The 23,958-nt window shown below is 36.5% G+C and overlaps 1 protein-coding gene and 1 long non-coding RNA gene across 4 annotated transcripts in view; both read right to left on the bottom strand.

Annotated features, from left to right (window-relative positions):
- LOC131970546 (cGMP-dependent 3',5'-cyclic phosphodiesterase) overlaps positions 1 to 23,958 on the bottom strand; it is a 223,692-nt gene that overhangs the window by 7,105 nt on the left and 192,629 nt on the right. For all 3 annotated transcript variants that reach the window (XM_059331965.1, XM_059331967.1, XM_059331966.1), the window contains exons 14-28: positions 19,050 to 19,161; positions 18,893 to 18,932; positions 18,340 to 18,403; positions 17,942 to 18,023; positions 14,362 to 14,536; positions 12,923 to 13,035; positions 9,230 to 9,307; positions 8,992 to 9,114; positions 8,792 to 8,862; positions 7,284 to 7,406; positions 7,105 to 7,192; positions 6,515 to 6,562; positions 3,765 to 3,839; positions 3,572 to 3,671; positions 1,384 to 1,496 (exon numbers count right to left, since the gene is read on the bottom strand). In XM_059331965.1, the coding sequence (XP_059187948.1) occupies positions 1,384 to 1,496; positions 3,572 to 3,671; positions 3,765 to 3,839; positions 6,515 to 6,562; positions 7,105 to 7,192; positions 7,284 to 7,406; positions 8,792 to 8,862; positions 8,992 to 9,114; positions 9,230 to 9,307; positions 12,923 to 13,035; positions 14,362 to 14,536; positions 17,942 to 18,023; positions 18,340 to 18,403; positions 18,893 to 18,932; positions 19,050 to 19,161 (1,405 nt within the window). The remainder of the gene's footprint in view (positions 1 to 1,383; positions 1,497 to 3,571; positions 3,672 to 3,764; positions 3,840 to 6,514; positions 6,563 to 7,104; positions 7,193 to 7,283; positions 7,407 to 8,791; positions 8,863 to 8,991; positions 9,115 to 9,229; positions 9,308 to 12,922; positions 13,036 to 14,361; positions 14,537 to 17,941; positions 18,024 to 18,339; positions 18,404 to 18,892; positions 18,933 to 19,049; positions 19,162 to 23,958) is intronic.
- LOC131970547 (uncharacterized) lies at positions 4,949 to 6,508 on the bottom strand. The gene is made up of 2 exons (XR_009394191.1): positions 5,942 to 6,508; positions 4,949 to 5,811 (listed from the first exon to the last, which is right to left on the bottom strand). It is a non-coding gene; the product is annotated as an uncharacterized LOC131970547 (long non-coding RNA).

The raw sequence follows: 23,958 nt of genomic DNA, 5'->3' as shown, positions 1-23,958 counted from the left end.
TCATCTGAACACAATACAAGCCAGACCCTGAATTAAACAGAAATGTGTTTTCAGTTTTGGGAGTGCGGATTATTTGCTGTAGGTGTTTGGAGATTTAGGGTGCAGGATTGAGGACAAGGGTCAGCGGTTTGGTGTTGAAAAGGGGGCAGACCAAGATTAAACATAATCCTAAAATAGAGTGCAGTATTCACAGAATAGAAAATAATGGAGTGTAGACTGAGAGGTGGTTTCCAACTGTACTGCAAAGCATTTTGTAATCTTTATTGTCCTTGAAAGGGTTCAGTTTTACTGTATTGTCATTGGGAATATGTCATCAGTGAACAATGACTGTATATAAACTGTATGAAACTGCATCATATCAAATCTTTTTGTTTTTGTTTGACTTGCAACACCCTGTTTTGAAATGACAAAGCAGTGTGAAACCTGTGCTCCACTAATTACAAAAATGTTAATGTTAATAATTGCTCACATTACAAGGATAATTGGATTAACACTGAGACACATTTACATGAGTAGTGTATAGACTACAGTATATTAGTCAAACAGCATAACACAGACCCCATACAAGGCAGTTCAAGGGCATATGACCTAAATATCTGTGTGCTGATTCATACATTGTTTGTTATTCACCGACTAAAACCTAATATTTTTTAATGTGGTGATGTTTCGTGTAGCAGCCATGAACTGTAAAGTGAATGTGGTCACCGTGACATCACCCATTGGTTTGTGCTCCCGTTTTGCATTTTGGCTGTCGTTATCTTGGTCTTTTGCATGAGCGGGTGGATCTGACTGAGAACGCGGGGACACTATGCACACTGACCGATACGGATAATCTGACTGCACCTGGCTCCTGGCTACGGCATATAAAGTGATGATAACAAAACTAGCTTCCATTATTCAAGGTAAACCAAAAATGAGATTACGACTGTTTAAATACACATAATGCCATGGATACACATTGCTAAGCCTCTATCCTCTATGCAAGACATCTCTGCCCTGCTTTATTGTCTATTTTACTCTAAGTGACACCATATATTACAAAATGAACATCATGCTGGGGTGAAGCAGACTCAAACTAATGATTGACATTATAAACCCATTAGGAAAATGTTCACTGATGTAATAAATCAAGTGAGAAGTAGAAGTAGACTTTTACACAATCTGATTTCTTTTTCAGCCAGTGGAGTTGCCCCCCTGCTGGCCATTAGAGAGAATGCAGGCTTAACTTAGACATTGGCTCTATGTTTCAGCTTCCACTTTTTTCATACAGTCTTACGTTTGCAATTAACCGTGTATTAAAAACATCACATTTTGCTAAATTTATGGGAGCATATCTAAAGTTATAATATAAAGTATCAACATTAGTGTATACTGTGAACTGACAGCAATCTTGCGCGTGGTTTTCCAGCCCTTGGTTTGGTCCGACAGGTCGCACGATGTCATCAACAGGCACAGCAACAAGGAGCGGTGGTTACGGCGTTTTGGGTTGTAGCCATCTGAAACACACACAGGCAAAAAATGACTATCTAAGCTGCATTTAGACACATAATATTGTGTCTGAAGGTCTGAAGAAACCACAGGTCAAAATTATAGAATACAACTATATATATTATAGACTATAACTATAGGCACACTGGAATTGCAAAGATCTTTGTAGTTGTAAATGTAACACAAGTGAATCTAATTAGTTCATTTAAATGTATGCATGTTATTTATTTTTCAGAATTCATGCACTGTATATACCTATATTAATATATGTCCGACCACTTAGGAACTGAGTTAGAAATTACGTAAATACATGTCCAAAATGAACATATATATTTGATCAAATAATCATCTAGTGATAGTCTCAATAGCTTTAAATTATTCCTTGACCCAGAAAATGTAGATTTTGACACCAAAATGGACCATCTAAGTGGCTTGGAAGATATATTGGTTCTCATAGATTTTATATGGCGGCCATTTCCAATCCGCAATCTTGATGAAGTGGCTCCCATTAAAAGTAAAACCTATGGTGAAAAACTTGGTGCTTTTGTTCTTCTGAAATCTGGTCCTAAGCCGCCTGAAGATTTGTATTCCTCTTAGACTAGTAAACTGGTGGCTGATACGTGTTTTGGTCATGCAATTTTCTAATTAGCATATTTGCATGATAGATAGGTGATTACAAGTACAAATATATATTAAAGCAATTGGTTACAAGCAAATTTATGCAAAAAAATTAGTGGAATTTCCCTTAAGTAAACGCATATTTCTCCTTTCTCGTATGGTTTTGCCTAGTGTTGGTGGCTTCTAGCCCATCTTGAAAATGACACCTTTCTAGTGGTCGGATTTTGGTAAACTTTTAGTATGTTATTAAGGACATCTAATCCTACAAAAAACAGAAACCTTTTATTAGAATTTTTTTAGGGGTAGGTGTTTTTTTGCACCTGCCTACTTCTTCATACCACTGTAAAGTTCCAGTTTTAGATTTAAATCTATATTTTCAAAACACTTTAGTTTCCTGTACTCAAAGTACCCCGGTAGAACATGTTGATTAATATCGATGACCAGAATCCAGAACTGTATGTTAAGTACAAGCAGTTTGTGTATGTGGTAAGAAGAAATAATATGGGATTAGAACACTGACGTAAATCGCGCACTCGTAATGAGACCTATGCGCGCGCAAATCAAACATCCGCGCGCACATATTGTTTTTTCGAGCGCTTTCACTCGCGAGCTATTTTGTATCCTGCATCTCTGCTCCCTAGAGCAATATTGCAGCCTGCGAGGAGGAAAACACGATTTGCACTCTGTACTACAAAATAGCTGGCGAGTGATTTCAAAGCGCTCGAAAAAACAATATGTGCGCACGGATGTTTGATTCGCGCGTGCGTAAGTCTCATTACGAGTGCGCAATTTATGTCAGTGTTTTAATCCCATAAAATAATGCTTCAGTGGCATCTTCACACTGTATATTTCCACTATTCTCGTCCATGATTGACAAGTTGGAACACTCACACTGTGGCAAGAGTCAGTGGCTAGCTCATTTAGAAGCTTTAAATGTCCTTGAATTACTTTAACAGCACAAAATTGATTCCACTGAGGAGACATCCACTCAGGATAACTTATAATTGGTTGCATTCAGGCGTAACAAACCACTGGCCATGAGGTTACAGCCAATTATTTTATGTAACAGTGCGGTACGCAACTGTCTGCTCAAATAAACAGTCCAATAAAAGAAGAGGATTACTGAGAATGTCAGTGATGAATACTGTGAAGTTTGACCTCACAACTCTGAGAAATAAGTCACATAGTAATGAAAATCTAGAGTCAGCCTGTGCCTTTTGTGTGAAAGGAGCCAGCAGAGGAGATGGGTTTATAATTTCGCACTCTTTATATTTGACAGTGCTTATTTAGCCAGAAAAATGGACATGAACTGCATAAGGTCTACTGTGTGTGTGATTCATCAGAAAATGATCAAAATGGCAAATTTCTAATATTCGACATGACCTATTCGAGTCTCCCTTATGCTGTTCAGAGTTGGGAGTTTAGAGCAAAAAGCAGAGACATGGCTGTGCATACTGGTGCGTACCATCAGCCATCTTCTGCAAGTCCTTGAAAATGCGAAGGTGGTGAGCGAGGTCTGTAGCCAGGATGACGTCTCTAATCAAATCCAGCATGCGCGAGTAGTCCTGAAAAAAACATGAATATGAATAACTTTAGCTTGCACCAACATGGATCGCAGAATGAAGTAGATTAAAAGTGAGAGAGATTTTATGTTTTACCTTCCTGTTGAGCTTCTCAAAGATGTTGCAGCCATGAGTGTTCAGGATGGCGATGGCCTGGGCAAAGTGATGTCTCTGTCACGGCAAATGAAGCATGATGAGAAAAGGAATGAGTGCATTTGAAAATATTGCTTCTACACCAGTGTTTAGCAGTGATTATCTGAAGTATTCAGATCTCTTACTTAAGTAAAATTATTAATACCACACTGTGAAATTACTCCACCACAAGTAAAAGTCCTGCATTCAAAACTTACTGTAGTAAGTAGTACAGTAAAAGTAAAAGTAAAAGTAAAAGTAAGTAAAAGTACAAAAGTATCAGCATCAAAATGTACTTAAAGTATCAAAAGTAAAAGTACTCGTTATGCAGAATGTACCAACTTACAGTGTATTCTACATATTCCAAATATATAATTGGTAATAACTGTAATAAAATTTCATTTTAGGAAAGTGTCTAATCACTTTAAATGTATGATGACTTTATGTTAAATCACGACCTGGAAAGTAACCAAAGCTGCCAGCTAAATGTAATGGAGTAGAAGTATCAAGTTACATAAAATGGAAATACTCAAGTAAAGTACAAGTACCTCAAAATTGTACTTAAGTACAGTACTTGAGTAAATTTACTTAGTTATATTCCACCACTGGTGTTGAGTCATATTGCAATGCAGAAAGCTAAGCCATATATATGGCCGAAGAGTCCCACACAGCCCACCAGAGTGGTCATTAATTTTTGAATTAAATGCACTGCTATTCCTGTATTCCTGCAGGTGACACAGTCATTAGCATAGGCCTTTCTTTTTTTTGACAGGTCTTCGTCAAAAAGACATCATTCTCATCATCAGCTTGGCAAAAAAATACAAGAATTTGCAAGAACAACTGAGAACATAAATTAAATTTGGCAGGTTTGAGGGAACAAGCAGCAGTCTGCTTTTAGTTGTAGCCAAGAGATTAGTGATGCAGCTCTGAAAGCTAGTTGTTATTGCCAATGAAATAACATCAGCATCAAAGTCATACTCTGGGGGTGAGTTTTAAAATTAAAAAAGAATTTGAAAAAAAAAGTAATGATATGAAATGACAGAAAGTATATTGGCTGAGGGGAAAAAGTGAGACATTTGCTGACTTATTTTTCTTATGACATCTCAGATTGCGAACGTTTTCAGAATATGTTTGCATTTTTCGAGAAAAAAAGGGAAACAACTGGAGGTTTTGTCATACACAGGTTATTATTTAACAGTTTTACTGGTTACGTCTGCTTGAGGACAAATTGATCTGTATTTGGCCAATGAAATAAAATAAGTTTGACACCCCTGAATTAAAGTATAGCTTTGGCCACTAGGTGTCGTAGCAGCACAAAACAAGGAAGGAACAAATGATTGTGACAAACTTATTATAATTATTATTTTCTCAGTCTACAAATATCCTTCATATAATGCACTTATTGGCATTGAGGTTATACAGGTGCATCTCAATACATTAGAATATCATAGAAAGTTTATTTATGTCAGTAATTCAATTCAAAAAGTGGAAATTACACTTTTAAATTTTTTTTTTTTTTTAACTCTTACTCTGTTTTTAGATTTAGTTTTTATTACTATTTTATTGTTTTTTAGTATTTCATCAATTTCATTGTTTTTATTTATTACTATATTTGTGTATGATTTTTTTATTGTATCTTAACAACTTTACAGCACTTTGGTCAACTGAGGTTGTTTTTAAATGTGCTATATAAATAAACTTTGACTATATAGATCTATTACAAACAAAATGAAACATTTCATGTCTTCATTTATTTAAATTCTTCTAATGATAATGTCTATTATGGCTTACATTTAATAAAGACCAAAAATTCAGTGTATCAAAAACAAAATTACTGTTACAAAAGACCAATTTTAACAAGTATGTTTAATATGGAAATGTTGGCCTCTGAAAAGTATGTCCATCTATATGACTCAATACTTGGTTGGGGCTATTTGACTTGAACTACTGGAAATGGACTTTTCATATTCTAATGTATTGAGATGCACCTGCAGTTAGTGATGGTGTGGACCTCGTTGTATTAACCCATTGGAGTTTGGAGCCATTTTGTCCATTTTTGAATACTTTTCATTCTGCCAGTAAAATGTTTAGTCAAAAAGTCAAAGTCTACTTTATTTTCAATTTCAACATATGCACAAGACACAGATAAATTTAAATATTGTTTCTAACAGTCTCACTTCACTTTCACTTTGACTTCCTGGATCAACATTTTGAGCCCAAACATAAAACAACATAAAATCTGATTTGGAAAATGTTATTTTTTAGTTTCGATCATGCTGAATGAACTATTTTAAATGCTGGTTTCAAATATAATATATAAGAGGTAAAATGAGGAACATCTAGTTCTATGTTTTATACTAAATATATTTGACCATATCTCTGGTTTTACTTGGCATATCATCATCAAACAAAAACTGGCATGGAGTTTCAAGTCAGAACTTTAGAGGAAGAGAAGCAGACTGCAGGAAACACACTGCTGAAGTTTTTACATCGTGATGTCATGAAGAAGTAATGCACTGCCGTTTTTGCAGACTCCAGAGGGTTTTAAGAGGTGCTTCTAATGTTCTGAAATGCAACTACACAGAACTAAAGTAGAGTGTGTGTATGCAGTAAAGATCTATATAGGCACAGATCCCTCATGTTGTTAAAGCTCTGATAGGTTTCCAATCAGCTCTCCCACTTCCCTGTGATGATGTAACTGGTTGCGAGTTTACCTCCATCACAGATCCCTCTGAGCTGTAGAGAGCAGCCAGCACAGATTGCTGGAAATAGAAACAGAAAGACAAATGAAACACAATCCTTTTACTGTACACGTTATATTGATTCGAACGAAACACCATCCTTCAATAAAATCCATTATCTTTAGCTGTACTCTTTAGCTGGCTTGAAAGTGGATTTTCAAACTGAAAATAATCATAAGAGGAAGCTGTTAAGACGATGACCTTTGTTGCATAATGAGAGCTGGTGTGTGCGTCATTTAGGGACTGAAGGGTTATACATGATTATAGCGGAGCAGAGCAACATGCTCCTCATCACAATGACATCTTGTGTCTCACTGGAGCGAATTTACAGATGATGAGATACACAGACTCTAATATCACTACGAGACACCCAGAGGCTGGCCATGCTTCATCCTGAGCTTCAAAAAGTCAATCTATACTCTGCATTTTTAAAGTGCACTCTCTAGTACTCTACGTGCTCAGGAGATTTAATGCTTTTATCTCCCTTTTTACACCGTCATATAATTTCTGATGCTTCACCGTAAGCCTTATAACAAAACAAGAACGATAATTTGTGCTCTTACTGAGGCAACTTGGAAAGAATTGTTGGTACCACGGTGGTCCAGGTCATGGCACATACAGGAGACAAAGAGAGCTAAGATCTCTATTTCCCTAAAACGAGAGGAAAGAGCAGTGTTATGGATCGAAATGACTAAACATTTAGCTTCTTGTTTATCCAGGGGGATAAGTGTTTTATACGTACTCGAGGTAGTTGGACAGCCCTAGGTTTTTGTAGAGCAGGTAGCAGAAGTGTGAGACAGAGAAGGCGTGCATCCAGTTGTGGTAGGGAGGGTCCCTGTAGCCTTTCTTCACCATCAGACAGAACCTGACACCAGAGCAGCAATGTAAGTAATCTACAACACACACTGGAAAGACACTGTCAAAATGCACTGCATCGTCAGAAACACACTGCTGTAAATGCACTGTAAAATACTGTAAAAATATAATGCACTGTAAACTGTAAAAACACACTAAACTGTAAAAACAACCCCTCTGAATAAACACACTTTTACAGCAGTGTGTTTTTTACAGTGCGACTTGTGATACATGTATTTGAGAATTTTCTTTGTGGGCAACAGACAGGTTTGTTCTCATTCTCATTCTTTCTTTCAACTGAAATACACAGTTGCCCATACATTTTCTTGATAATGATTTTGGTTATTATCAAGAAAACCATGGAAAATGTCTAGATATCAGCTCTTCAATTAAACTCTTATGAGCTATTTTTGTTGTTATCATTATATTTGTCAGAACAAATGTACCTTTAGTTGTACCAGGCATTAAAATGAACAAGACACTGAAGAAAACAAGGTGGTCTAATGATTTTTGCCATGACTGTATTTAAGTTTTCAGACACAATCCTCTGTTAATTGTGGTTTCATTTTCATTGTGATATGTTTGGAAGAGATGATTAAAAAAGGTTTGAGAAGATATTCATTGTATCTGTCAGGAATAAATCACATTGTCACAATCATTTCATGGAAAGAGGTAAAGAATACTTTATTCCCACTTTATGGGCAACTGTGTAAATATATATACTGGATTATAACTCTGCTGCAATGCCAATGAAGTAACACCAGAAATTGTTAATTCTGACCCAACGTTAAAGAACAATTTCGACTTGAAACATACATCATTTAAGCGCTGATTTCTAGACATTTTCCATGGTTTTCTTCATAATGATTTTGGTTATTATCAAGAAAACCATGGAAAATGTCTAGATATCAGCTCTTAAATTAAACTCTTATGAGCTATTTTTGTTGTCATCATTATATTTGTCAGAACAAATGTACCTTTAGTTGTACCAGGCATTAAAATGAACAAGAAAACAAGGGTGGTCTAATAATTTTTTCCATGACTGTATAGTCCAAAAATTTTCAGCCCGACGGATCAAATTTGACCAAAATCTTGTCCGGGAGTGGCTTTCATCTCCCAGATGTTGAGCTTTGGATCTTGTAGAATCAATATAAAATGTAAACTAATTCAACCCCAAAAGCACTCAAAGTCTGTTTACTCCAACATATTTGACAAGAATGTGATCAGATGATGAAATAAGATTGAAAGTAGGGAATAAATATTTTAAATCACAGGCAAGGCGAGCGAATCCGACACTACTGATCAATTTATAAATGCAGACTGCTTTAAGTAACTGGAGGATACACTCATACACACAGGCTCTTATTCAGTTTATATGAATTAATGGAGTCAGACCTGGCGAGAGTGTGCAGGTCAATCTTGTATGTGTTGATGAAACCCATGTCTTCAAACATGCTGAGGATGCACTGCAGACACACACAACAAAATCAGTTAATGTTTTTGTTTTGTTTGTCTCCCCCACTCTTCTCTGTCTGTAACCCCTCTCTGTCTCTCCCTTCTGTCTCACTTTTCTAACCTCTCGACCCGTTTCTTACCAACGGCGTGTCGTCGTCAGGTAAGGACCGAGGCGTGTACGTGAACTCTGCGAAGCAGGGGTGGATCTCCATCACGGGTTCGACCCCCGTCACCAGGATCTTAGTCACCTCTTCCTCTGAAACCTGCAACGTACACATACTGAATCATATTGAGTAAATAATACGGCGAGTGTCAGTAAAAACGACTCGTCTGCGTGCCAGTGGAGAGAGAGAGAGAGATGTACAAATGTGACTCTACCTTCATATGGTACATCATCATCTCGTTGGCCAAGTGGGACCTGAACTGAGCTTCATGGACTCTTTTGTAGAGCAGAGACTGGAGAAGAAAACATCATAATATTACACAAAACCAACAGTTTATTTATTGACAAATATGACTGAAATTGTGTTCAATCTCTGGCATCTACAAGAGTTTGATTTTAAAATAAGGTGACATTTTTTCAGCAGTATCTGTCTATCTGCTGCTCGATTATGACAAAGGTCATGGTTATTTTAGTCTACATGAAAACAATGGTAATTTAACTTAATTAGTTATTGACTTATTTGGACACACCAGGCATATATTGTATTGCGTAATAATAATAATAAATAAAATGAAAATAATAAATATTCACTTTTAAATAAATAATAGAAAAACAATAACAAAAATTATATTAGATAAAAACAACTGGATTTACTTTGTTATAATGCCCACAACAATAAAATATATTCAAAAAGAAATATACAAATTCATAAAGACATTTAAAAAATGAAAAAATTGAACCACCCCCAGAAATAAAATAAAAAAAGAAATAAAATAAATTAGATTTATTTTTTAATCAATCAAATATATTGTAGTGAACTGCCAAAACCTACAAAAAATCCTGAACATATATTAAAACATTTTTGGTAAACTACATTCAACATATTCCAGTCAGTAACTCAACAAAAAGGCCATAGAGTGCATTGATATGTTGGACTCTGTCTGCTGCTTATTATAGATCATCCTGCTGAACCTGCAGCATACTGTACACTACACCATGATACACAGAGAGCATTGATAAATAATGCATGTGGTCATGTTTAAATGATTAACGAGCTGCCTAGAAGTCAATTATTTTTCCAATCAAACATCTTTCTAGTTTATAGATAAACCATTGAGTACCTGCAGTCATTCAAAGGTCAGACACTACACGAGCCAGTAAATATCAAGGTGAATCAGAAATGATGCATAAAGTTTCATCACAGCTCTACTTTCTGAATCCGCTCCTCTTTTCCTCCCCTTATCTACGGTCTCTGCTTTAATAGAGTCTCAATTACAGAGTCTTATGAGGAATCAGTTGTAAACATGCTTCATCACCAGTCAACCATCCATTTATTGCTTTTTAAAAACTCTAAATTACTCAAACAAATTGTGAGACTGCTTGGAGGCGAGAAAAATCACTCCATTTAAATTAGAGAAGCTGAAGTAATGAGAAAAGTAATGACAAAGTTTAATCATCACATTCATAAAAAAACATTTGTAGCGAATTAAAAAAAACATTTTGATCTGAGATTTTTAAAATATTGTGTTGTTTGATTGTGAAGGTTTTGCTAGATTTGCACACAATTAGAAATCAATGTCAACAATAAAAAAACACACCAACAGCACGTCTCCATCACGGCACAGCTGAATGTGTGTAAATGTGTTTGCAGCAGTGGTACGATGCCTCTGAGATCCATCTCAGACTGAAGCTCTTTATATTTCCCTGGAGGTTTTGCTCTGCTCCGCCTTGACTGAGCATTTTGCTCCTGCTGAACTGATCCCATTTTGCCAAACGGGATCGATCTTTCTGACAGCACTAACAAAAGATCTACCACACTGCTTTACGGAGTGAGAGACTCCTAATGATGGATACACAGTAAACGCTTATCTTCTAAACTTTTCTTTATTCATCTCATGCAGACAAATTTAATTAAGGATTATTCTGGTGCAGGGAACTTGCAGAGAGTGTTCAATTGATGCAATGCTTTAGTGACATTAAAGGGTGTAAATAATGAATTAAATCATTTCTCCCAGCATCTTAAGGAAATCAATAACTGTGATGTTTATTTGTGCTGTACACAAGTTGTCTTTATCCAACTCTATTTTGACTGAAAGCTCTTTTTGCTTGATTGTTTGTTTTAGTTTATTATTACGCAGCAGCTCGGCTTTTTACCGGTTTTAACAGACGACATCACATCACCCTGATTTTAGCATCTTTGCTCTGGCTCCCTGTTTGTTTTAGGATTTATTTTAAGATTTTACTGATCACTTTTAAAGCTCTTTTAGGTCTGGCTCCTAGCTATTTAACAGAATTATTAACTCCATATGAGCCGGCCCACGTCCTCAGATCCTTGGGTCCTTCTGACCGTTCCAAAGTCAAAACTGAAAACCAAAGGTGATCGGGCTTTCTCCACCAGAGCGCCACGACTCTGGAACGAGCTGCCCGAGGAGATAAGGCGCACAGAGTCAGTAACTTCTCCTAAATAACTTCTTAAAACCAACTTTTATAGACTTGCTTTTATGTAATGCTTTCTATCTCTCCACTTTTTACTTTTTTACTCCTTTTACCTTTTATTTTCTGTGTATCTGAAAATGTCTTTTGATTGTTCCTCTCGTTTAGCGATATGAGTAGAGAATTTGATATTTAAAAAAATATATATGTCTTATTATCAGCTCGCTTTCAATTTTGAAATTTTATATTTGAATGTACTTTTATATTTTATCTGCTTGTTTTTAGTCTTAAATTTTTATATTTGAATGTCACTTTCAGACACAATCCTCTGTTAATTGTGGTTTCATTTTCATTGTGATATGTTTGGAAGAGATTGATTAATACAATTTGAGAATATATGAACTGAAAATGAATAAATAACCTTGTCACAATCATTTCATGTAAAGAGTTTAAAAAAATATTTTATTCCAACTTTATGGGCGACCTGGTAAATAAACATACTGAATTATAACTCTGCTGCAATGCCAATGAAGTAGCACCAGAAACTGTTAATTCTGACACTTTAAACTTTAAAGACTAATTTTGACTTGAAACATACATTCCAAAAATGTTCAGACGGATCATATTTGATTAAAATCTTTTCTGTTGTGTTACAAGGGAGCGGCTTTCATCTCCCAGATGTTGAGCTTTTTATCTGTCAATAATAAATCACATTGTCACAATCATTTCATGGAAAGAGGTAAAAAATATTTTATTCCAACTTTATGGGAAACTGTGTATCTGCAATAATATATGAAATGATGAGAATGGTCCATGATGTAAAAACAAAATGATTTTTGAAATACCCAAAGAAAAGGTGTCAAAAGACACCAGTAGAGATTACATTATTAATTCCTTTCTTTAGCCGTTTCAAACCCAAGCTGCGTTAATGATCTTGTTTATATTAAGTAAGAAAAATGGATCTTAAAAAAATGCAGCATGTATTTCCTTTCACACTTTTTCATCACTGCTAACGGAGATAATAAAAGAAAGTGAAAGAAGCTGTCTTCTTGTGAAAAGTGAGACGATTAAGTTGTTAATTCATTTGCAACTGATAATGTTTTTATCTCGCAGCTGTGTAGTTTATGTTAATGCTTAATATGCCTGGTTAATGGCTTGGCTTATTTGTTTCTTCATATTAGAACAAGTGGATAAGTGGATTGTTTTGACTGGTGTTTAATAAATATACACACAATAATATGCCTCGTCCCTGATCTGGTGTCTGCTGCTATTAAGGTTATTATGGTGTGTGTTGTGGTATTTGCAGCACGTTTTTCTAAATGCTGTGCTTGTGTTGTCAAATTGAGGAAGATGTTTTCACAATTTGCTTGTGTTTTGTCTATTTGCATGTGTTTTCTTAAGCTGTAGCGCTGTGAGCTCTCAGGGCCACCGTAGGTTATAGAGAGTAGGTTCTTTCAGCGGGAGAAGAGACTTACATGGGCGATGCTTATACCACAGTAGATGGAGAAAGCCGTGGCCAGGTCCTCGTCGAAGCGGTTGAACCACGGCCCGTTCATTTTATTCACCAGCTCAGCCACCCCGATCACCTCTATAAGAAGGAGGATGTAAAGAAAGAAGGTGGATGTAGAGACGGAGAGGAGAACAAAGCAAGGTGAGACATTGAGGGAGGCAGTGAGATGAGGAGAGAAAGTTGATGATGAAGAAAAATGGAGAGTGTAAGATGAGAGTCAAGGATGAGGAAAAATGAGTCAGAGGTGCAGAACAGACGTCGAATCAAATTAGGCTGCTAACATAAATTAATTTTGCACTGCAGCCGAAACTAATTGCACATAAAAAGATCTGAATTTAAAGTCTTAATCTGACAGTTTTCTGTGGAGAGACAAATGAATTTAGAGTTCATCTGCTTGGATAATACTGCAAGAAGAAGAAAGGGAGCAGCATCAGAGTCAGAGTTTTCTGTGATTTCTAAGTCTGGAACACACTGAGGACGGTTTCCTCTTCAATCTGCACTTTATGCACTTCAACATTTAGGAGCTGAGGCTGTGATGTAACAGCTCTTTGCGCTATTCTGAGAGAGCACCTGTGTGGAAACGTAGCTTAGTTTTTAAAAGGAAAAAGGAAGGGTAGATACAGTCATGGAAAAAATATTAGACCACCTTTGTTTTCTCTAATTTCTTGTTCATTTTAATGCCTGGTACAACTAAAGGTACATTTGTTTGGACAAATATAATAACAAAAATACCTTAAAGAGTTTAATTTAAAAGCTGATATCTAGACATTTTTCATGGTTTTCTTGATAATAACCAAAATCATTATCAAGAAAACCATGGAAAATGTCTATATATCAGCTCTTAAATTAAACTCTTTGAGGTATTTTTGTTGTTATCATTATAGTTGTCAAACAAATGTATCTTTAGTTGTACCAGGCATTAAAATGAGCAAGAAATTGAAGAAAAAATGGTCTAACAATTTTTTCCATGACTAGTTGCTCAGGGGCTCTTTTCTCTGGGGGGCCCAAAAATATTTTTTGAATGAACACAAGACAATAACGAATTAAACTTAGCATTCTGTGCCATCTTTTTGCCAACAAATGACTAAAAATACGCCCAAAGAAACAACAAAGAATACCTTTAGTTTTACCAGGGATTAAAATTAATAAGAAATTGAAGAAAAAAAAGGTCTAATAATTTTTTCCATGACTGTAGTACTGTAGAGGAGCAACTACCAATAGTGTAATATAACAAATCTGATTCATTATTATATGATCAGTGTTGTTTTTGCATTATCAGTGCAGTATTGGGCAGTTTTGTGAACAAAATACACTTTTGTTTAGTTGAAGATTTGTGTGTGTGTGTGTGTGTGTGTGTGTGTGTGTGTGTGTGTGTGTGTGTGTGAAAGATGGAGTTGTTGCTACCGTTGTTCTCATCTTTGATGGGGAAGCAGAGGATGTTGCGGGTCTTGAAGCCGGTGCTGTCGTCCACGCCGCGGTAGAAGAGCGGGTGGGAGTAGGCGTCCTTAATGTTCAAGATCTGACCGGTGGTCGCCACGTGACCTGCAATACCCTGATCCGCTGGGATACGAAACTCGTTCTGCACACGCACACACACGCACACACACACACACACACACACACACACACACACACACACACACACACACACACACACACACACACACTTTAGCTTACGTCATCAAGAGACTGTATTTATTTAGTTTACACTTTTCACTTTTAGGAATTGGGCTATTTTGCTTCCATAACTCGCTTCTTTTAGACATCCAACATACACATTAAGGTGTTTATTTTACTACAGTTTGTTAATTTGTGTCTGAAGATTTCTCTCTATAACATTAGATAATGTTTTGTATATTTAAACATACATTTTACAGAACTTGTAATACACAAAATATATTGTTTTAATGTAAGTGTGATGTAACAGTTAAGAGAAATTAAAGAACTTTTATTTTGAAGAGGTAACTTTTATTTTGGTAACTCTCCGGTTAAAGGAGTCCTGTTTTGTTATCCAGAAGAGCAATAATCCTCATCCTTCTTTTATTCTTGTGGCATTGCCAGTGAGTATGTTGATTTGTATTTGTAAATTTGTTAAGGAGGATTTAACATGTTGTAAAGTTAAATTTGTTATATTTGACTTATGCACATGGTTAATATTGTCTGTATTATTTGTTTATTTTCAGTTTTGACTTTTCTTCATTAAAATCCTGCTAAGTACTTCACATGGACTGATCATTGGAGGAGATTATTGGAGAGATGAGTTTAGCTGACTGTTTCATAACTCAGATGAGAACAGTACAGTAAGTAAGAAGTTTCATGGTGACTTCTTTTATCTATATCTAATTTAACCTTATTCATCTGCACTGTCCTGCAAAGCCTAACTGCAGAAACTACACAAGGGGTGAAACTGAGAAAAACTGCTTTAAACTTTTTAAACTTTTTTAAACTGGCCGGCCAAATTGGTTATTGGTAGGTAAGTGATATGACATCTATTTCTACATGTATTGAGGATTTACATTTTTATGCTCAAAAATCATGACAATTTATTTGTCCTTTGACCCCAAAAATGTAGTTGCTGCACTCTGGTTTTGCATCGCTGTAAAATGTTCTAATAGCAATGCATAAACAGAGTGCAGTGATTACAAAGTTGATTCAGCTTTTATATTTTGTTTTCAGTAAATAAACATTTTTAGAGCTTTTAGAGCTTTACAACACTCTTCTCATTTATGTGTATTTTAGACTTAATATTATAAAGTAATTTTGTATTTTAGTCTTAATATAATTTTATCTCACTTTTTTTCTGGATTTTGTAGTTACTGCCATTTTTATTTAATTTTTTCTCTGAAATAAAGCTAAATTGAAATCTAACACTTTGTCACAAGATAAAACAGACATCAAGGAGTACATTTTTAGTTATAACTCAATTTCGACCAAAAATGTAGTTACTACAGTTAGGCTTTGTAGGGCAGTGTAGTGTCTTGGAATTTACAAAACATACTGTATCATTAAAGGCCTCTCTCTCAAATGTTTTTCTGATACTTTGAGCCAGAAATGTCCCTTTTTGTGTCTTGTTTTAATTGATTGTTGACAGTAGAGTCAGACAGGAAATGTGGGGTGAGAGCATATCAAACGGCATCATGAAGACACTGACAATGTAATTACAAAGTCCTGCATTCTCGTCTGGATGTGAACCTTTGTTGAATGTCATTCCCTATTTCCTGTCTGTCTTTACTGTCAACTCTCCGATAACGGCCTGAAATTACTCCTCAAAAAGGTCACAAGAGTCCTAAATACATCTATAGAAAATCGTTTGTCCCTGCTGCAAGAAAATATCTTCATCAGTAAGGACAGCCGCTTCGTCAGCACAAAACACTTTATATATTTATTTATTTAACCTTCAACCACTGAGTACCTTTACCTCCTTTTAACGTAGCTACGGAGCTGGTGCAAAAAAAAAAGTTCTGAAATCGATCAATGACCTTTCGAATGTGCTTATGACAAAGATATGTAACGCCTGGATTCCACTGGATGCATAACGACTCCGACAGGGGTCTGTCCGCAACGGCTGCGTATCTACGCAGTCCGTCAACACCCACCGGATCCGCCTGTGTCGGAGCTGTTGCGGACAGCGTAGTCCCGAGGACGCACGAGATCTCGCGAATTCACGCCTAAACAATTGATATAACTGGAAGATAATCAACATCTCCTCGTTAATGACTGGAGACAAATCCAGCGACTCCGTCTTAACGAGCGCTAACGAGGTCGGCCGGCTTGTTAACGAGCCGGCCCACCTCGTTAGCGAACCCGAGGTATTTTATTTTGAAAATATACCGGTGTTTTATTTTGTGTCTGTGCAAGACTTCCTGTCCCGAACGATCTGCTCTGTGCTGAATTTATGCGTAGTGCTCCGTCGTCCGACAAAAATAGAAGCTCTGCGCAAGTGTTGCGAGGGCTGTCGGATGGCCCTGCGTTGTCGGACTCATTACGCAGCGGATCTGCAGTCGGTGGAATCTCACACATTGATTATAATGGGTGCGTAACGGCTCCGACGACGGATCTGCAGCCGTTACGCATCCAGTGGAATCCAGGCGTAATGGAGGCAGGGTGTTTTACAGTTTCACAATAAACTTTATAGTCCAAAATAACATCAAAGCAGTGAAACATCACATTTAAATGGGAATTAAATGATTAAAAAGATCTAGATGGGACCTATTCACAAGCCTGACAAAGTGTGAGTGATGACACAATTTTTAAAGTGTCCTTTTCTTGTTTTCTTGTTTTGTATACTATCATATGCTTGTATCATAAAGTCATACAAAAAATATTTGACCACCCTTGTTTTAGACCCTCCTTGGTTTCTTGTTCTTTCAATGACTGGTACAACTAAAGGTACATTTCGTAATTCTGTTTTTAGGTAAATGTGTTTTTAATGTATCCATTTCAATAGCAGTGTCTGCACATGCAACTTAAGACAAACTTCTGCCTTTTTTCACGTAAAAAGGTAGACAATAAAGCAGGGCTTCATAATTAATCAAAATATTATAAAAATTGCAATGAGGACTAACAAGAACTCATAAAGTCTCATTTCTGTTTTGTTTTCTGTATTTTGTATTTGTTGTTTGATGTTAAGCAACTTTGAGGACCTTTAAAAGTGCTATATAAATCAATGTATTATTATTATTATTATTTTTTTGTAAAGCGTCTTTGTGTATTTTGAAAAGCGCTATATAAAACTGATGCATTATTATTATTATTATTATTATTTAAATGCATAGTGCTGCAGAGTAGTCCTGGTAGCTCAGACTTAAGATAAAATGTTTGTTTGGTAGAAAGCCTTACAAAAAGAAAAAGAACATTTTTTTCAATGAAAATGAGAATAATGATGCAACAACCAACATCGTGAATCTTACTGCAGTATCAGTGAAATAATATGCATTTAGATATTTTCTTTTCTATGCAGCAGCCTTGTTTTTGTGTGTCGTACCTCCTCGTCACTGACCACGCCTCCGTCAAACACCTTTGCCACCAGCTCATGACTCAGGCGATCCAGCAGGAACACTGAACAGCTGCAGAAACAGACATGAGACGGAGTCAGAGGGCTGATGTAGAAACGGAGCAAAGTGGAAAAAATTGAGGATGTTTTTTTTAAATCTAATTTCATCTCAGGTCATTTTGTGACTTAAATTAAATGCGGCAAGTCGGTTAAGAACAAATTGGCAAGATAGCCTTTTCAAATGGAAATAAAGATATTCACACACACACACACACACACACACACACACACACACACACACACACACACACACACACACACACACACACTCTGTTTCACACATACACACACACTGAAACACCCCTTTGAAGATGAATCAGAGGGCTTACATCTCGGCATCACTGAGGTTCCTGGCCTCCACTATAATTTCCTGTAACAGCACTGACACATCATCTGGAAGAATTAGAGAGAGAGAGAGAGAGAGGGAGAAAGGTTGAGAGGGGAAACAAAAGGAAAACAGAGGAAATTAAAGGAGGCCCAGATAGACGGAAACAGAGATTATGCAGTGAGTAGTGGTGGATCAGCTGTACACGCTGATAAGAGCTTTTCTAATCAGTGGTTCTGTACAATGAGAGGGCAATTTGCTCAACCAGTGGATCAATTCTTTGCACCTGCAATCACAATGAATCATCGATGACTTATTCCACAGTGTAACAGTGAGACAAGGATCTCAGTGAGTCAGTGTAATTATCGTAGAGAGAGGTGGAGCCACCAGCTTTAACTGCCCTTTTGATTTTATGGTTAATCCTAAATTTAATCACCTTTTTCAGTAATATCTCATTCAATTACGAGCACCATTTCATTTAACTGGGAGATCACTTAAATATCCCTCATTAACGCAAATTACGTTCATTCCTCTCACGACAGAAAGCTGCAACTTACCCAAGTGTGTGAAGAGATTCTTGGCCACTTGCAAGAGCGCCTGTGTGCAGAAACAGTGGATACGAAAAGCCCTTAAACTTTGTGCATATTTATGTATGCATACAATATGTGTGTGAGAGTGTGTGTGTGTTTATGAGTTGGGAGCGGTGGGGCGTACCTGGCACTCCACTTTGAGTTTCTGTTCTTTCTGGAAGGCCAAAGTTGAAGTGAGGACTGTTGAAGTGTAGCAGAAACAGTGCTGAATTGCATGCTCATCTGCCTCTGTGTGTCTGCAGCAAAGAGGACACACACACACACACACACACACACACACAGTTTAGACAGACCTAAGAAGCTTAATTGGCTGTGAGACTTACCAAACATCACGTATTTATACTAAACATATTTTGTGTGATCTTGTGTTGCGATGAATATATTTCTAAAATGTTTGAGAAAGGGGCGGCTGTGTTGGTAGATCGTTCGTCCAGTGATTGGAAGGTTGGTGGTCCGACCATGGCAGCCTACATGTCAAAGTGTCCTTGAGCAAGATACTGAACCCCAAATTGCTCCCGATGCTGCGTTCATCGGTGTGTGAATGAACTCCCAATGGTGGCAGGTGGCACCAGTGTGCCCTGGTAGCCTCGGCCACCAGTATGAATGTGTGTGTGAATGGGTGAATGAGCGTGGTGTGTAGTGTAAAGCGCTTTGGATAAAAGCGTTATATAAGTGCACTCCATTTACCATTTTAGGTGGAGCCAGTGTTGGAAGAAGTATTCAGATCCCTTACTTAAGTAAAAGTACTAATACCACACTGTGAAATTACTCCACTACAAGTAAAAGGCCTGAATTCAAAATTTACTGAAGTAAACGTACAAAAATATCAGCATCAAAATGTACTTAAAGTATCAAAAGTAAAAGTATTTGTTATGCAGAATGGACCCACTCAAATTGTTTTATATGTTCTAAATATATTATTAGATTATTATTGCTGAAAAAGTTGATGCTGTCAATGCAGGGCTCATTTTAACTATTTAATATACTTTTATGTGGTCTGATTCATAAACATGCCTAAAAACTTTAAAATGATCCTGTTTTTGTGTTAAATCTCGACCTGAAAAGTAACTGAAGCTGTCAGCTAAATGTAGTGGAGTAAGAAGTACAATATTTGCCCTTAAAATGTAGTGGAGTATAACGTTACAAATGTGGAAATATTCAAGTAAAGTAAATGTACCTCAAAATTGTTCTTAAGTACAGTACTTGAGTAAATGTACTTAGTTATATTCCACCACTGTGTAGAGCTCATTCATCTGGATCTAATTTAACAATGGATTAATTACTTTTCAAGGAAAAATTCCAATCGCATTTTCTATTTTCTATCACTTTATTACATGGCTTCATTAAACACTCAAAGCTGATTAGTAGTAGCAGTTATGGTATTCTATGATCTGGTTATAATATCTATAAAACGTTTTTAGTATAAAGGATATTATGTGAGTGGAAGCAATACAATCAATTTTACATCATAAAATCATTGAAGGTAAAATATTTTGTGCCAAATTATTGATTTCCTTTGTAAACAGTCGTACAATGAGCAGAATAATGTACAGTGAGTGGGTCATTTTTTCACATTTAAACTCTTAAGGTTGATTCAAGAAGACTTCATTTTGCATCAGGAGTACTTTTACTTTAGGTACTTTTTATGATCTCTCGTTCTCTCTGGCTGCACCCATGGTGTTTAGCTGTAACTGCAGGTTTTTGGATCTCACTTTAACTTGTTTTTGTAGTTTTATCATCTGTAGTCATTACTTGTTTCTTTCTTTGTTTGCTCATAGTAACCATGACAGTATGCAGTGGTGGAAAGTAACTAAGTACATTTACTCAAGTACTGTACTTAAGTACAATTTTGAGGTACTTGTCCTTTACTTGAGTATTTTCAATTTATGTGACTTTGTACTTCTGCTTCACTACATTTAGAGGCAAATATTGTACTTTTCACTCCACTACATTTAGTTGACAGCTTTAGTTAGTTTTCAGGCTGAGATTTAACATAAAAACATAATCAATTTAAAGTGACTAGACATTTTATTAAATTAAAATGAGCCCTGGCTTGAGAAAATAAACCGTTGCATTTTCCACCACAGTATGTTGCTTCACACATTAGTGAGCTGAAGAGTGAACCTGTGCTTTAGTTCTTTTACTAAAAACACAGATGAAAAAGAAGTTTTAATACGTCTAAAAGACTGAAAACAGAACCACCTGCATGTGGGCGGTGTGGCTGTCTCTCTCCTTTAAAATTAAAAGACATGATTACTTGACAGCATTAAGCAGGCAAATGAAGACTGATGAATGAAATTATCTGCAGTGACCAGAGTTGCAGCTAATTGCCTGCTGTTCTCCCTCTCTGCCTTTAGGGGGCAGTGACATGTTAGTGTGGTGATGTCTGGAGCTGAGTGTTGCTCAAGGGCTTTCTTTCTTTTTTGAGCTCAAACTCCAAGAAATCCTAGCAAGGGAGGCAGGATTTGACACAAGCCTGCAAAAAAAAGCCCTCAATGTAAGGGCAATTAAGGTAATTGTCTAAATGCTCTGCAGCCTAAATCAGACTAGAGGTCAATATTCTGTGGGAGAAGCAAATTGTTTGAAAAAGTCTGAACCCTCTAAGGTACCCATTATGATGCCAGTTAGGCATGATTGGAGTGTTTTTTTGTGTCTAAAAATAGACGAAATAAACATGATCTGAAGAAATTAAATTTTTTTCTTCTTGGAAGTTTTTGGGGTTTGTTGCCCGTAGGCAACATTGTACCATAACGGTGCACAAGTGAAAAAAAAAGTTGGAGTTGCAATATTTTTTTTTCCAGATGGAAAAGGGCCAGGAAATGCCGTTTTGAGTGCTTTGTTGTGGCGCAAGATGGCAAAGTTTTTTCCTTTGGAAAAGTCTGCAAAAAGGGTTTCACTATGGCCTCCTGGAGGTCATGTGACAAATAAAAGCATTGCTATACTCTTCACTATTTTAAAGTATCACATCACTCAAAAAGATGCATTGTAGAAATTTGACAGGCCAAAAATGGGTATATTGCCTGAGGGCAACACCGTACCACAGAGGGTTAATTTCTGCAGCAAGAATGAAAAGCAAGAGGAGTGTATTTTTTAAACCACAAGTGACACACATTTTATGCCATCCTCATTTTTAACATGAGACCTCATCCTGTGCTATTATACATCCTAAAAACAATTCTTACACTGCTGCTTAGGGTGCAGGTTTATCATGAGAACATTACTTTTGTGGTACACATCACACTGTTATGGTTTGTTTTTATCTTCTGGCACCAAAAGTGAGTTATGGACCTGTTACTGGTGTCACAATATGTTTCCTTGCCCGTGTCCTCTGGTAAGAGGCTAATTTACACGTTTTGTAGGCCAGGCAGAGACAAGCTCCAATAAAATCTGCATATGAATATGCAATCTATATGATGAGGGGATCTATCTTTGAGATGTATGTCTCTACTAAAATCTGGGTGACTGTGCTTGGAGCGAAGGATAGATTTATCACATTTCATGCACAGTTGGGACTGTAATCCTGTCGCTGTCACTATGGTAATGAGATGCCATTGCTGTCATCATTGCCACTGGCAGAATGGGAGAAATTATAGGACATGATCCCTCCTCATCTATCCTAGTCCGCAGAGAGAGAGAGAGAGAGAGAGAGAGAGAGAGAGAGAGAGAGAGAGAGAGAGAGAGAGAGAGAGCATGCAAAGAGCAGGGATTGTACTGCGTGTGAGCGTGTGTCACATGTGTGAGTGTGCTTGTGAGGTGTGTTTATGAAAAAAGAGATAAAATATATTAATCTCCCAGCACTTAAACATAAGTAGAGATGTATGCTGTGTGACGAGGAGATGATGATAGATAGATAACAATGTACTTAGTATGTTAATGACATAAGTACTGCTACCAAAGATATACTGAAATAGAATTAAGTGTTTACTATTTTTAGACACTTTTAAGACCTAAATGACACTTAAATGTACTTAAATGTATATAAGATGCACATAAATGTAATGAAATGTGTGTGTGTGTGTGTGTGTGTGTATGTATATATATATATATATATATATATATATACACATATATATATATATATTCTTTTTTAATATAGCAGTTCATTTTCAAAATAAACTTTATTCCACCCTTTTAAAACTTTAAGTATATTTTAATTATATTTTATATGCACATGAAAGTCATTCCAAATTCCAATAAATTAAATTTAAAATTTTCCACACAATTTGATTGAACTCTAATATTTTTTAGAGTTGAGTACATGTTATTGTATTTCAGTACTAAGTATACTTCAATAAAGTGTCTTCAGTGTAGTTTTTCATATATTAAAGTATACTAAGTAGATTATTAGTAAATCAAAAATAGCAGATAGATAGATAGATAGATAGATAGATAGATAGATAGATAGATAGATAGATAGATAGATAGATAGATGGATAGATAGATAGATAGATAGATAGATAGATAGATAGATAGATAGATAGATAGATAGATGGATGGATGGATGGATGGATGGATGGATGGATGGATGGATGGATGGATGGATGGATGGATGGATGGATGGATGGATGGATAGATAGATAGATAGATAGATAGATAGATAGATAGATAGATAGATAGATAGATAGATAGACCATCACTTGCAGACGTTTCCTTACAAAAAAAGCATAAACGCAGACACGGACACAGCTGGAGTGCGTTTTCTGGACTTCTGTATTCAGGAGATAGCAGTATTGCTCCTTGCGGCATCACTCTCATGCACAGACACATGCACATGAACACACACACAAATACATGCCAAAACAAGATGCCAAACCGGGCAGCCAAACCACCCGCTGTTAGACTCATGACCTGACTCTAGATCATCACATAGCCATCTGTATCATCCCTTTCTCTCTCTCTCTCTCTCTCTCTCTCTCTCTCTCTCTCTCTCTCTCTGTCACACACACACACACACACACACTGGGTGATTTGACACAGGCTCTGAAGTGATGGTATCTGTCCATGAGGGAGCGAGCAGGACATTCTGCTGGTAA

The sequence above is a fragment of the Centropristis striata genome, chromosome 4 (assembly GCF_030273125.1).
Source record: "Centropristis striata isolate RG_2023a ecotype Rhode Island chromosome 4, C.striata_1.0, whole genome shotgun sequence".
NCBI classification, from domain to species: Eukaryota; Metazoa; Chordata; class Actinopteri; order Perciformes; family Serranidae; genus Centropristis; species Centropristis striata.
Note: the sequence above shows the minus strand (reverse complement) of the source record. Positions and strands in the feature narration are given on the sequence as shown.